Source organism: Capricornis sumatraensis, chromosome 1 (genome assembly GCF_032405125.1).
Source record: "Capricornis sumatraensis isolate serow.1 chromosome 1, serow.2, whole genome shotgun sequence".
Lineage (NCBI taxonomy): Eukaryota > Metazoa > Chordata > Mammalia > Artiodactyla > Bovidae > Capricornis > Capricornis sumatraensis.
Window position 1 is genome coordinate 51,499,446 of NC_091069.1, and position 15,997 is coordinate 51,515,442.

General features: G+C 41.7%; 1 protein-coding gene across 5 annotated transcripts in view; it reads left to right on the forward strand.

The window, feature by feature from the left end:
- Nucleotides 1-15,997, forward strand: part of CTNNA2 (catenin alpha 2) — a 1,217,480-nt gene that overhangs the window by 817,614 nt on the left and 383,869 nt on the right. Inside the window, exon 8 of one of the 5 annotated variants that reach the window (XM_068988298.1) lies at nt 13,882-13,885. The exons of the other annotated variants lie outside the window; for them this stretch is intronic. Coding sequence (XP_068844399.1) covers nt 13,882-13,885 — 4 coding nt within the window. The remainder of the gene's footprint in view (nt 1-13,881; nt 13,886-15,997) is intronic. 5 annotated transcript variants of the gene reach the window in all.

Sequence of the window (15,997 nt, forward strand, 5' to 3'; positions counted from 1 at the left end):
ATTGGAAGGACTGATGTTGAAGCTGAAATTCCAGTCCTTTGGCCACCTGATGCGAAGAGCTGACTCATTTGAAAAGACCCTGATGCTGGGAAAGATTGAGGGCAGGAGGAGAAGGGGATGACAGAGGATGAGATGGTTGAATGGCATCACCGACTCAATGGACATGAGTTTGGGTGGACTCTGGGTGTTGGTGATGGACAGGGCGGCCTGGAGTGCTGCAGTTCATGGGGTTGCAAAGAATTGGACACAACTGAGTGACTGAACTGAACTGAACTGAAGCACTGTGATTTTAGGGTATATGCAGATTTTCTTCTGCATATGCAGAATGGAAGTTGGTTGGGAGGATTTCTAAGATCCCTTTCAACTCTGACATTCATAAATCAGTAAATTCTACAGTACATAACAAGGGCTGGAAAGTGAAGGTGACACTCAATATAAAGGTGTTGATGGTTTATTTCAGAGGCTTTTACTTCTAACCTGTTTATGTGGTGGGTGGTCTTCTAACTGTGAAGCAACTTTGCCCCCACTTATAGACTGAAACAGAGTAAATACAAAAACAGTCAAAACAGCGTCTTCAGCTAGGCAAGGATTCTTTCTCAGTCCGTAGAACAAGACAGACAAGAGATATACCTGTTTCTGCCTTTATTGGGTCACTGCATCTTACACTGGAGATTCAACATTAGCAGTTCAGAATGGTCCTGGAAGAGATGTTGATGGATGTTTGTCGAACCACAGTTCATAACTGGTGATTTAAGGAAGGTAGGATGTTAAGTGTTAGGTGCTATGCTTTGGGAGCCGATGTCAAAGGGAGAAGCCCATCTTTCAGCAAACCCTACTGCAGAGGGTGAAAGTGAAGTTGCTCAGTTGTATCAGACTCTTTGCGATCCCATGGAATGTAGCCTGCCAGGCTCCTCCATTCATGGGATTTTCCAGGCAAGAATATTGGAGTGGGTTGCCATATTCTTCTCCAGGGGATCTTCCCGACCCAGGAATCGAACCCCAGTCTCCTGCATTGCAGGCAGACTCTACTGTTTGACCCACCAGGAAATCCCATTGCAGATGTTAGCCCTCTCTAAACAAGCAGTCATCTTGAGTTCCTTTGACCACATGCATAGGTTAACTATATTCAAGTAGTAATAACCCTGTATAAGAAGCACTCATTTTAAAGACAGGTTAAAAAAAAATAATAATAAAATAAAGACAGGTAATTCTCTAAAAGAATTTAATATTGTCTTCTTGATTTCAATATAAATGGTGTTTGGAGGATTTTACAAATTTGAAATAGTTAATAGAATTCAATTACTTTCTTTCAGTATAATTGCCTAACAAGAGCTAATGGATACCAACCATTTTACTGTTGTTGTTTTTGTTTTAAACAACTAAATAGTTGCTTCACAAAATGAAATGGGCATATTGCCAAACTTGCCACAGCTTTTTGAGCCCAAAGTTTGTTTCATTATATAATATAGTGAATAGTACATCTCTTCCATAATTGTTATGAACCTTACAAAGGCTTCAGAAATCTTTCTGAGATCCAAGTGTACCGCTCAGGATATTATTCAACCCATGTGGAAAGCAAACAACTTTTTACTTTGATGGTTTTGCTCTTCCAGAATCCCTGAGGGCCAAAAAAGAAACGCAATACCTTGTGACTTTGATGATGTGGATATAGTAAGACTGTATTTGGGTCTCCAGTTCCAGAATTCTGTCTACTCTGTTTCCATTGCCACCTGGAACATCATCTCAGCTCTCATAAGCATTTTGATGTATGAAGTAAACTACGTGGCATTTACCACCCACCTGACTGCAGTGGTGTCAGGAGGGTTAAAATGAAACATATTTTAAAAGCCTTCTAGAAATTTTTGATGTTCTGTAAAAAGACAACAACTCCTGAACTGGTTCTTTTCTGCAGCAGGGAGTGTTCCTCTTCCTGTAGCCTGCTGGTAAGAAATGAGGCAAGGTTTTCCATCCCACTGTTTTAGGAACAGATAAGGGACGAATCGTATGTTAAAGTAATAGTCAGAATGTCAGGGAATGATTGTGCTTTGATTCTGAGATTCGGCTACTGTCTTAATCTTGGGGATTATTTTTCATCCATTTAATAATTTTTAAACAGCCCAAGGATAAATGTATACACTATCAGGACCTGAGTTTCTTCATCTTCAGTAATGGGATTACTGTTCTTGTTTTATGGAACAGCTTTTAAAACTAAACTTACCCATCCATATATTATTAGTTTTAGAGTCTCATTCTGTACCTGGGAGGTATTTTCATTATTTTTGTCATTTTCCTAGCATTCAGCAGTTATCATTTCCTTCTTGGGCAATGGGCTATTTCCCAACAGAGTGGGAGATGCTTTAGAGTAGAAGAAAGCTTTAGTGTTCTGAAGTTTACTAGCTGTTTTCTTCCTTGGATTCCTGCAGCCCTGGTACCTACCTCTAGTGCTGAACCATGATTTACCTTCTGTGAATTGTGACACAGTCAGCTGCTTGCCTTACAGGGTAGTTAAGTAAGGGACAGACTATTCGAAAGTCACTCCCAGATAATTGCCATGTGGAGGTATAGGCCTTACTTTCATTATTATTGTTAATATTTTATTTTTTATCAAGTGTGGTATGAAGAGAGGCAGCTGAAAAATTACTTGATTAGACTTAATTATTCACAATGAACTTAACAATTATTAATGTCTTGCCACTGTTGCATTATCATTTGTATTTTAAAGTAAATCACATATCTGGTAACCTTTTACTCAACATTTTTAGTATATATCTCAAAAATAAGCTTTTAAATAACCATAATACCTTTGCAAATGATTGCAAAATACTTTGCAAATGTAATTCCTTTAAATTACTGATACACAGTCCATATTCAGGTATCTCCCATTATCCTTCAAATTTTCTTTTTTTTCTTTTTTTTTTTGAAGTAGATTTGTTTGAATCAGGATCCAAACCACGTCTCCACATTTCATTCCATTAGGGAGGTGATATCTTTGAGGGAGAAGGTGAGAATAACCACAGGAATTCCTCTAAGCAGCATCAATATTCATTCATTTATTTATTCATTCATTTTTTCATGTGTCAGCCACTGTGGCAGATATAAAGATAAATTTAACATGGTAGATTCTTTGACATGCTCACATATAAAAATGAATAAAGTAAACAATGTAAGTCCAAAACTGATGTAATATGGAAAGATTTGAAAACCTACCAAGTAAATATTTTACCATGGTTAAAATAGAATGGCAGGGACTCTCAAACAAGAAAAGATGACTTGAATAGAAAGAATTTGGTGATTCCATGTGGTGGAGGAGCAGGAGAAATGGCACAAGAGAAAACATATTAAGATGATTCTCCAGGCATGACTGGAGGTGAGGAGGTCTTGGAGGCAGTCTGGCTGGTGGGAACAGAAATACTCCCAGGGAAGTATTAATGGGATAAAATACAGATGCTGGGGAAAGTGCATGTAGAGATGAAGTGGAAGAAGTATTTTAGAACCAACCAGTGATATATATCTCTTGACCGTGTTTCTATACTGAACAGCATATTTAAAATAATTTGTGGTATATAATGAATCTGTTAAATTTATGCAGATAAACTGCAACCAAGGATAGCTGTGGATTTTATCTTATTTTTTTAAAGCATATAATTGTTGTTCAGTCGCTAAGTCGTGTCTAACTCTTTGCAACCTCATGGACTGCAGCATGCCAGGCTCCTCTGTCCTCCACTATCTCCCGGAGTTTGCTCAAATTCGCGTCCATTGAGTGGATCGGTGATACTATCAAACCATCTCATCCTCTACGTATGATAGTGGACTTTTAAAAAATCTGTCTTTTCTAAATATAGAAGGCTATATATTCTAAATCCTGATAATTGTGGCAGAGTTTATTGCTTATGAATGTGTAGTATACATGCACTGGTAGGCTCTGATGAATGATAAAATGCAAAATCACCAGTGGTGGGTAATATTACTGTACGTTCCGTGTTTACTATGACTGTAGTTAATAAATATCTTATTTCTGCAAACACGTTTCACAGACTGGCTCTGACACAGTAGGTAATCTATACTCTAGGAAAAGCTTTAGCTCTTCTGACTGCTCTGCATTTTCTAGTTTACTTGTTTGAAAGGTGTTAACAGGTTTCAGAGAAGATAGGATATTCCACTTGGAAGCAGCAACAGAACTAATCACGGTTTCATATGTGGTCGTCTTTTTTAAACGTGATGTTTGAGACATTCCTAGTATGTGTAGAATTTCACAGAACCACTTTATCAGAACACTTAGTTTATCCCCCACCCCCCCGCTCCCCCCAACCCCACCTCCCCGGCGAAGTAATTATCATCTGAGAAGCAAGCTTCATTCTCTTCTTTCTAGTACCAGGCTTAAAAAAATAGTTGTAGCTACTAAGTCAAACTCAGCGCAGGTCACAGTCAGGAAAATGCCCAGTGACTAAAAGTAAGTGTTCTTCCCTAAGCCCCTCATTTTCTGCTTTGTGAAAACAGACCCATGAATGGGTACGTGTGTTCTGGAACTGGAGGGAGACTGTGCCTTCTGCAGCTCACACCGCACGTAGCCACTTCTCTGAAAGCCAGTGAACCTATTTACCATTGTCATAGTAACACACAATCCAGGCCCACGTCGCCAGCATCGCGAGAGGCAATTGTTCCCTTGCCTGGGCGGCGGCGCTCCCCGCCGGGCTCTGCCGCCCCCAGGCTCCGGCGGCTCCAGGCGCCGCGCGCGCAGCGCAGAGGGGGCGGTGGCCCCACGCGCCTGCCGGGTCCCCGCGCAGCCGCGCTTCCCCCGCAGTATCCCTGCCGCTGAGCGCGTTACCATGACGATCGGAAATGCGTGTCAGGCTAGATGGCTTGCCACTGCCGCTGGTCAGTTTTCCAAGACCGAGTCACTTTCGCTGGTTCCTCCCGCAGATTCTCTTACCACTTGGTGCCAATCAGTGTCCAAACTCCACAAGCACCCGGGGCCCCCTGGCGATCCCTGGGCGGGCGGGGGAGCCAGGACTGCTTCCCCGCCTGAGGCAACTGCAACCGGCGAAGGAGAATACCAATTCCTATGTCGTTATCCTCGTGCTCAGCCGCCTGCCCTTCCAAACGCCATTGAAGGGCACGTCATGAGGGGACAGGCGAAGCTGGGGACCACTCCTAACAGGTGGAAAACTTTGGTTCTTGAAGATGACGAGTGGGTGCCGTCCCGCTACTGCGCTAGGGCCGCATCTTTCTCCCGTCTCTTTAGCATGTTCCCAGATCTACCTGCACATCATCGACTCCTGTGTAGTGTTTGGGTTTGACTTTTTTATTAGATTCCGGAGCTACGATCCATCTCCACCCCCAGTTTCTGCTATAATGGAGCCGGTATCCGGCCTGGGAATCTGCAGCTAGAGGCAGATCGCCTCAGGTTGAATCTCAGGAAATTTGGGGAATAATTGCCTAGATCTCTTTTCTGTCTTTTCATTTCTAACTTTTCGTCTTGTTTCTCTTTCCTCTGGCTTGCCTGCTGTCTCTCAAATTCAGTTCTTTTCTCTCCCCACGCTCTTCTCCCCACCCCTTCCCTCTCTCCCTCCCTTCCTCCCACGTTTCTCTTTCTCACTCCTCTAACCCCACACCCCATCTCCTTGTGCGCCAGGCATTTTCCTACAAGCTTAGAAGGTAAGGATCTCTGCCTCCATATAGCGTTAGTGGTCTCCTATCAGTGACTTCTCTCTTGCAGTTCTCCACACCTGACAGTTCTTTTCTTTCCTCCCTCCCTTCTCCCCTTCCTCCTTTCACTCGCTTCCTTCTTTCTTTCTCTTTTCTATTAGTGAATTTATATATATACTTCTTAGCACTCCCAAATATCACATAGGATTAAAAAGATGCTGACATCTACCTGGGTTTCCAAGGCACAGATTCCTCCCATCATAGCTTAGAGGACCTCTTTAGACCACAAGTGGCCAGGTAGAAGGAGAATGATACCCCCCACCACCACTGTTTTTCTTTTCTTTTCTTTTGCTAATTGCTTGAGGTTCGCCTTTTGTAGAGCTCAGGGTGAAAAATAAGTCAGGTTACTCTCAGCTAACATGAGAAGCATTCTAGTTTTCAGACTATTTAACGTCCTCTTTATTATACTTGCTTCCCTTAAAGCTGCAATTAAAGATGACTCTCCAGTCAAAAGAAAGGCATATAAATATGGGGCATGTATTAAAAGAGAAAATATGGAATAATTAGTTATTATTAATTATTATAATAATTTTCTGAATTAATTCCCTCTGGCTATTCAGACTGCTGTCTCACACAAAGATACTCTTTTAAGCATGATCACCATGAATTGTTAGATTTACCTGTTGCAGAGTTTCAGTTATAGCTGTGTGACACATGAATACAAAGACCTAGTGAGAACCTCTTTTCAAAGTTAAAGAATTTGCTTTGCTCTGGAGGAGTCCACAAAGATGCTCCCGTCATTGCGAGCTGCTCAGAGCAGTGTGAGGCATTGTCACATGTCTGGGCTTCGAGTCATAGGCTGTGTCTGAAGGCAGCTGCCTCCATGCTGAGCTCTCTTCCTCAGCCTTCCTGTGAATTTGAAGTTGAGGACTGCAATCATCCTGACCTCTGACTGCTCCAGGGGCAAAGCACCTACTTAAAATATTAACTGATGTAAAGATTTCATGTTAATAGCCAACCTGTTGGGGCTTCCTTGGTGACTCAATCGGTAAGAATCCACCTGCAATGCAGGAGACCTGGGTTCCATCCCTGGGTTGGGAAGATCCCCTGGAGCATGGCAATCCACCCCAGTATTCTTGCCTGGAAAATCCCATGGACAGAGGAGCCTGCGGGCTACAGTCCATGGGGTCCCAAAGAATCAGACACAATTGATGCAGCTTAGCTCTCACCACAGCCAATCAGTTGATCAATCAGCAGCTGTTTATTAAAGAGCCTTCTGTGTACAAAGGTTTGGGCTGCCTAGGAGTCATGAGAAATTTTAAAAATAATTTTAAAAGTAAGATGTTAACCTGTGGAGGTCAGGAAGACTGACTTACAAGAAAAGAGAGCTCAATTCTTTGCTTAGTTTCCCAGAAGGCTTAGAATAAAATCTCCATTTCTCAGCATGACCTCGATGCTCCCAATCAGCTGCATCTTGCTTACCTGCCTCACCTCATCTTTCATCACTATCCCCCTTGTTGACTTTATTTCAGCCTCACTTCTTCCTTTGATTTTTTCCCCCCAAATGCCAATCTGCACTGTTTTAGGAAGAGCCATGTCCTTGTCATTCAACTCCCCACTTAGCAGGCTTTCTCTGAGAAGTCTTCTTGACACTCAATCTAAAAAAGGTACCGGATCATTTTCATACCACCCTGTTTTAATCTGCCATGGCACCTACTACTATTAGATATTTTCCTACTTATGTACATTTCTCCCTATCTCCCTTTAAAATATAAGCTTCATGAAAACAGGTCTTAGATGTTTCATCTGGAAGAATGCAAGTTATCAAAAATGTGTTCATTAAATATTTGTCAAATGGATAAATGAATAAAAAAGCAGTCTATTTTCATTGCTAAGTGAGGGATTAAAATATTAAACACCCATGTTTCCAGAAGCAGGAGAATTCACTCTGGGCTGAAGAATTGGTTAGAAAGGATGGGTCACCTGACTTGGATGCTGTAGGTATGCAGAACGTCGAGCTTCAGAAAGAAGGATGGGTTTGTTTCAGTAAGGAAGAATTTGCCAGTTAAATGATACAATCCATTTTGGTCCCAAACCAGTTGGATAAGTCCCTTAACCTCAGTTTCCACTTCTGATCTTCGAGGTTGCTTGCTATTCTAACTGTGTGGTTCTTAAAGTGTTTTGGGATATTTTTTTTCTCAACATTTTTTCTTTAAATTATTTTAAAAATTGAAGTATAGTTGACTTAGGACTTCTCTGGTGGCACTATTGATGAAGAACCTATCTGCCAATACAGGAAGCATAAGAGATGTGGGTTTGATCCCTGGGTCAGGAAGATCCCCTGGAAGAGGGCATCATAACCCACTCCAGAATTCCTGCCTGGAGAATTCCATGGACAGAGGAGTTTGGCAGGCTACGGTACATGGGTCACAAAGAGTTGGATATGACTGAAACAACTTAGCACACAGCACACACATAATTGATTTACAAGACCATGTAAATTTCAGGTGTGTGGCATAGCCATTCAGATATATATATATATATATATATATATATATATATATATATATATATACTTTTTCAGATTTTTTTCTCTTATAGGTTATTACATATACATAGCATTACATGGTATGGTTCCCTGTGCTATATGGTAGGTCCTTGTTTGTTACCTATTTGATACATAAGAGTGTGTATATGTTAATCCCAGCCTCCTAGTTTATCCCCCCTCCTCGGGAACTTTCTGTGGCATTTGCTACAACAAGAACAGTGTCAGAGAAAGCAGGTTTAAATAATTGGCTCCTCTGCAGTATGAGAAGGGGTAAAACATCTTTCCCTTCATTCGTAAAGGAGATAGTTTTGGCTGATTAATCAAAACATTAGATACTGTTTTGCTGTATTCTGTAGAAGCAATGTTGAGAATTTAGATTGAATATTCATGTTATGAGTGCTACATGAGTTTGGAATGCGTATAGATTCACAGAATTTGAGAACTAAAAAGGACCTCAGAGAGCATTTAAACTCTGCAGCCCATCCTCAATAACATTTATAATTTTACAGCTTAAACTACCAAGGCCCAGAGGAATAAAGTGATTGGCTCACAGTTACATCGGTAGCTGGTAGGCAAACTGAGATTATCCACCTGTCCACCCTGACTCCCAGTCCAGTGCTCTCTATATTGAAATTAAGTGAGCTTCATGCATTTGGCCATGTTACATAAGCATTAAAAAATCTGGAAGCAATGACTAGGCATACTTATAGAAGAAACTTCATCATCAATTTTCTATTCAAAGTTGCAGTGGTAAAAGTGAGAAGTACACTTTGAAGGAACATGCTGGCATTTGAAAGCATATAAAGCAATATTCATCATCCCTTTTAAGAGTATGCGGGGTACAAGTTAAGAAAAGGGGATGCTATTGTTTTACTTCCCCCATATATTGTCTACATTATTCAAAAACTGCCATGCTGAAATAATAACACCCCCTTCCCAATTTTTTATCCTTGAACTGGCAGTACACAGAACTTGGAAATTTATTATTTTGACTAATGAGTTTAGCTTTGCTCTTGCAAAGTGAGTGTCAAATGTCATTCTTTCTATCGTCCAGCAGATGGCAACTCTAGTCTTCCTGTCATTTTATCTGCTTCTACAGTCAGATTTTGTCCTCCTCCAACCCCACCCCCCTTGCCTTTCCTTTGGTTCATCTTTGTGTGTTGCTAAGGGTTATAGGGACATGTGACTCTATTCCTTTTCTTTTGGAATTACCACCTTTAGCATTTGACACTAGTGGGAAATCTTAATGTACACAGAAATAACAAAAATCACAAATTACCAACAGTTGAATTTTTTTTTTTTAATAGGAAAAAGAAGAAGATGAAGTTAGAGATTCTAAAATAAGATATACCACAGCAAACTTTCCATTTAAGGAAACAAAGTAACTTCTTAAAAAGGAAAAAAAAAGTCAATTTCTTCAGATCTGTCTTTTAAAGGAGACTAGTTTTGATTAGATTCTCTTTCGCTATTGGTTAAAAAGTTATAAATATCTCCAAAATAACACCCTACAGAGAAATTGGACCAGATTTCTCATGACTACATGTTTCTAGTCTCCAACAGTCTTGTCTCTTCCATTTTTCCCTCCCATTTACACACACCCTTTCATTCAGTAATCAAAACTGATGAATCTAGCTTCCTTGTATCTTTCCATTTTAGAAGTCTGGTTTCTGTCTCCCTGGATGTTCCTAAGGCATTGCTGATACAGATCTTGATTTATCTCCTTGCAATTTCTGTCCCTATTCCCGCCCTTTCCCCTGCTGCATAGATCATAAAGGCTCTTACAGGACTGAGGAAGTTAAAGCACATGCTGCTGTCTGTTTGTGAGTCTGAGCACAGCTATAAGAATTCAACAGAATAGCAGCTACTCTTTTGTTAAAGGTAGACATTAATCAGAGGCATGATCAAACTGGTTCTATCACTGGTTCCTCATTGGAAGATTTCCAGATTAGGTCTCCTGCCAAGAGTGTTGCTGGAATTAGAATACCTGAGCAGGGACAGAGGATGGACACAGAAGGGGTGTTGTTTGCAAAATGAATTTGATGGTCTGCAAATGCTTCATGGAGGGGTCTCTTGCTAGCTCATCCTCTTCCAAAGAACCTAAACATTGTCTTCTCCAAAGTTGAAGGAAACCTGTTACCATGATGCACCAAAACCCAGACAGAAGGCTCAAGTCTAATGTAAGAACAATAACATACCTCTTGTTGAAAAAAAATGCATTTTTAGCTTCAGTGAGTACATGCTCCTTAATTATTAATGTCATTACATGAGAATATGAGCTAATGCTGCAAGTACAATCCTTGGGAACAACAACTGGTACTTGTGCAAATCCAAGTACATTATTCACTGACAGCCTCTAATGAAGGCAGGGGAGCTTACTCAAACCAACAAATAATTAGCACTGACAATAGAAGTATAAGCAGGACTTTAATTAATTAATTCTCTAGTTGTCTATCCTGATATCTTGTCAGCACCCTTGTTGGACTTTCACTGTAACATATTCCCAAGACTTGCTTCTTTCAACTTTCATGATCACTTGTCCACAATACTTGGCATGGACAGCCATCTGCACTAGAAGTCACCCTCCCTTCTATATGGATATATGTTTTCATCCTTTTTTTACTCCCTCAGTTTCATTACACTTATGATGCCAGGAAATGTTTACTTGCTGATATAGATCCCTTATCTGGCATCCACTGTTGGATGCATTGCACAGTTAATATGATAGGAAATGATCAATGGGTAATTCTGGAGTGAAGAGAACTCTCCGAAATCTCCATTTCACTCTTTGTGACAGCAGACTCTTAGCTGTCTCTGTCCCCTGTCTCACCCACATCTCCAACCCAGCAATCAGAAAGCAGAAGATTTCTTTATTTTTTCATTCTCTACCTTTCTCAGGAAAGGATGATCAATTCCTTATTAAAGTCCCAATATCCATTCTGTCTTTTCTCTTCCCTAAAGAGGAGGCAACAACTGGAAACTTTGTCAATTTCAGGTTGTGTGAGCTTAAAGGGAGATGCACATTTGTATGTTGCAGGGACGTGCTTGTCTGTGAGGGGAATGGTAGGTCTGGGAGGCTAGACTGAAACCACTGAGCAGAAGGAACAGAGTAGATGGGGCAAGGTTGGGAGCAGTCAACTGGAGAAATGCTTAGCCCCAAGAAACAGCGCTAGTGGCTGTGGGTTGGGGGCGGGTCAGCATTGATCTTACTACAGAGACTCTTAAGCTCTTTCCCAAATTGCTTTGCTGGTGTGGGCAGCCCTGGTTTGTAGGAATTGATTGTGATCAGAATTTTAATCAGATCCTGCTTAGGAGTCCTGCCTCTGAGAATGACTAGGTGAAGTGCTGTTGACATTCTTTCCGTGATATTCCTTCTGAATCCCTTGCACATGAAAGAAAGAATTCTCCAGGCAAGAATACTGGAGTGGGTTGTCATTTCCTTCTCCAGGAGATCTTCCTGACCCAGGGATTGAACTTAGGTCTCCTATATTGCAGGCAGATTCTTTACCATCTGAGCCATCAGGGAAGCCCTTGCATATCATACTTCCTCTAAATGTTTGTGGAAAGTTACAGAGAATCACACAAAACCCATTTGCTCCTGTCAATATAGTATGGACCAGGTACCTGCTGATTTCCTTTTACCGTTTGTTGGATAGGTGTTTATCTTGTCATATGCATGAGTAAGCAACCCATGGAGGATATATACCAGGGAGGCATTCCTATTTTGGAGAAGTCATGTTTCTTTCAGGAAACAAGATATATATGTTATCAACAATAAGAGAATTCTTCACAGTATGGAAGCAAATGACAGGGTGTGATAAAGATTGAGAAGAGATGAAGAACAGTACCCTTGCAGTACTATTCTGTTTCTCTCTCCCATATAGTGAATAAGAAAGCTGTATAGATTATTTCAGGATTAAAGGCTATGTAGAAATTAGATGGGCAGAGACAAGCTCAAAAAGCAAGCACAGGGGAATGAGAAAGTCATCATACGGTCACAGAGAATGTTGGGGCAGATGGACTGGCCTGAAATGGAAGGGCGTGTGAGGGCAGTGAGGGGTGAGGAAGAACAAGTTAGGACAAGTGCCCCTCCAAACTCATGTGTGCTTCCCTCCTGACAGCTGGTTAGGTGAATTCTCTAGACACATGCTTTTATTCCCCATTTGACTTTACCTGCCTAGACATAGATATCCTTTGGAGTGCCTGCTCATTCACTCCAACCATATCTGACTCTTTGAGACCCTGTGGACTGTAGCCAGTCAGGCTCCTCTGGCCATGGGATTCTTCAGGCGGGCATACTGGAGGGGGTTTCCATTTCCTTTTTTAGGGCATCTTCCCCATTCAACCCATGTCTCTGTCTCCTGCACAGTGAATTCTTTACTACTAGTGCCACCTAGGAAGCCCAGATATCCTTTGGAAAGCCAGAGGAATTGTCCACACTGCTAGATAAAGCTAAGAATTATTTTTAGCCAGCACAGTTCCCTAACTGGCATTAATGGCTCTTTTTAAATGCCCCCACCCCCCCCACCCCACCCCACCCCCCCCCCCCCCGTTTCCCTAGTGGCTCAGACAGTAAAGAATCTGCCTAAGATGCCGGACACCCAGGTTTGATCCCTGGGTCGGGAAGATCCCCTGGAGGAGGAAATGGCAAGCCAGTCCAGTACCTGAAAAATCCCGTGGACTGAGGAACCTGGTGGGCTACATTTCATGGGGTGGCAGAGTCAGACAGGACTGAGCAACTAACACTTTCACTTTCAACACCCACCTCTACGCCCTCTCTCCCCACTCCCACTTGTATTTTTAAGGTGTCCTGTCTCCCTTCTTTGAATTCGCTGGACCTGGTCCCTTCCTGCCAGAACCACAACAGTTGGCAGACCTCTTCAGTTTGGTTGGATTTTTCATTAAAAGCTCTTCTTGTGGCCATTCCACCAGTGGCCTTGTAACAGCAGTTAATTTATTCTGAATTTGTTGTGAACTACCTCATGCCAAGCAAAATGCCAAAAGAATTATATATCTGAGCTCTCTTAATCTTTATAGTAGTCCTTGAAAGTAGATTCACTTAATGCATACCTAAAGAACATGTAATATATGATGAAATGTGTGAGGATGTAACATCAAACAGCAAAGACATGGACCCTGCCCACAGATAAAGTCTGTTCAGCTGAAAGCATAATTCTAGTGGCAGAGATTAAGTCTTGAGGAGGGAATGAAATTTGTTATGAATTTGAAACTTGAATCTAGATATTTCTGACCCTAAAGTTATTATCTTTTTTTTTTAATTCTTCTATTGCAGTCTGCTGTTTTGTTTGTTTGTTTGTTTGTTTTTAAGCACAATTGATTTAAAGTGAGTTTTCAGCAATGGTTCTTTTGAAGGCAAGCTAACAATCAGACCCCTTAAGCTACAGTGGTTCTTATGTGACAGATTATCACATAAAATAATGACATCTTTTCTTCGATGACCTGTTCTGCTCTCGATGGAGAGTTAAGCCATTCAGAAGTTGCTTTCCAGGGTCTCCATAGGTCCAGGGAGCCATTGCCACCAAGTGGCATGTTGCTCATCACTACATTTAGTACTATAGCAAAGTCTCTGCCACTGTCTCTATTAAAACTTGCTCCCGGCTAGCGTTTTCCCCCTGGGTCAGTAATGAGTTTAGAGGAATGAATGTGGAAATGAGATTTGTTCTCACCAGTGGAGTGAATTACGTCTTGTTGGGGCCTCCAGGCTAATATTTCAAATTTGCCACAAGGTACTTCATCAAAAATTCTATTTGGGTTCCAAAAGGACCACACATGCCTATTAGCAAATTCAACGCATGCCTTTAAACCTTTTTTTTTTTTAGTTCCTTCCTGCGGCTCTGTCCACTGAAGACTTTCAGAATTAGCAGTGTGAGAAAATGGTCCATTTCCACGGACCAGTGAAGGGCACACAGAAGAAGTGCAGCCGTTTTATCTAACACGTCTGAGTCTGTGACAACTGAGGCGAGTCAAATGTTCTGGCACAGCTGTGAATGCCACACACCGTAGGCTTGCATCCTCCATCCTCACCACGGGCATTCAGGACCACACCAGACATACTCGAGGGGCAGGGTTTCACTTGCTGCTTTTTCAATCCACATGCCTCAGTTTGGTTGCTAAGGTTCATTTTAACATGAGTGAGATTGGTGGATTTAAATACTCTCCAACTGTGGAACTCCTCTGGCAACCCAGTGGCTAAGATCCCAAGTTGCCAATGCAGGGGCCACGGATTCCATCCCTGGTCGAGGAACTTAAAAAAAAAAAAAAAATTCTCCAATTGGGCCTGCAGCATTCCAAAGAAGCCAGTGGCAGAGTTGGGTCTTTTTAGGAAATTGGGCTACACATCAAGCTATAGTTTTCCCATAGTAGAGATACCCAGAAGTCTTAGATTGTTGGTTAGTGGACCATAGCTACTGGTTATCTTCACAGGTCTTCGCTATGGTGGAAAAGGTGGAGAAGGGACCTTGCCCAATGTCCACTCTGCTGCCATCCATCTCGACTCCCCCTACCACTTTTGCTGTCTCCCATATAAAGAGTTGTATTTCAGAGCAATGGTGACCTTATTTTTTGATGTCAAAGACTAAAAGAACAGAGACATCCCTACCCTGTGATATTACAAGGATTGGGATCTGCGTATCTACACCCCCTCTCCTCTCTGCTAAGTTGCTCAGTCATGTCTGACTCTTTGCAACCCTACGGACTGTACCCTGCCAGGCTCCGCTGTCCATGGGGATTCTCCAGGGAAGAATACTGGAGTGTGTTGCCGTGCTCTCCTGCAGGAGACCATCCCAACCCAGGGAACTAACCCACGTCTCTCATATATCCTGCATTGGCAGGCAGATGGGTTCTTTACCACTAGCACCACCTGGGAAGCCCCTCTGTAGATAACCTTACAGGCTGAATATGGACTGACTTGAGAAAAGAGGAAATGCCCCCATTTTCCTTCCTAGTCTCCATTACATTCAGAGTATCAAGAGCTGCTGTCTTCCAAAAATCTTGGTATAAGTTGTTATAGATTACGCCCTGCCTGGACCTGGAAAAAAGGTGGCTTCCCTGATGCTATTCCAATTATGCTTGTTGAGTCAAATGTTCTACGATTTTTTTTTAAGCTGTGTGCATTCTCGATTTGTGGTTCTGTTCCCTTATAGAGATACACCAAGCAGGAGTACATTTGCTGCTGGAGACAGGTTCATTCTGCAGAGACACATTTGTGGAGGAGATTGTAAGAGAGGACTTCCAGCCGTGGTCTAATTGCTCTCTAATGAAACAAGCGGGAATGACTGTCACTCTCCTTCTCACATGCATGACTTAGTTTAGTTTTAGAAATGATCATGCATATAGAACAGTATTTCTCTTTAAACAAACAAATTGTATTTAAACCAACGCAGAGTTTCAGATGCTGCTGGACAGGCATTAATGTATTAAATTCTGTGTGCATTGTTAGTACTTTAAGGTCTCCTACCACCCGCGAAGCTAGCAGTCCCTGAATCTTTGGGTTGTTTGGTTTTACTGGCTGTTAATTGTTAATAGATTTCCAGGTGTAGGTCTTGCTGTGTAGGCATCAATCCTTCATTTAGGAGGGGCTGTGGCTGTCCGTGGTTATAAAAAAGCAAGTGATAAACAAAAACTGGAGAAAATCTCAGCATCCTCACTAAAAATGTCAAATCCAGTAGTGCTTCTGGTAGTGAAAGTAAAATTTATTCGTGAGAGAACAAACTTGCACAATTTAAAAACAGTTAGGTTGAGAAAACAGAGAGAGAAAGGGCCACAAAGAAGGTTGAAGAGAAAGAA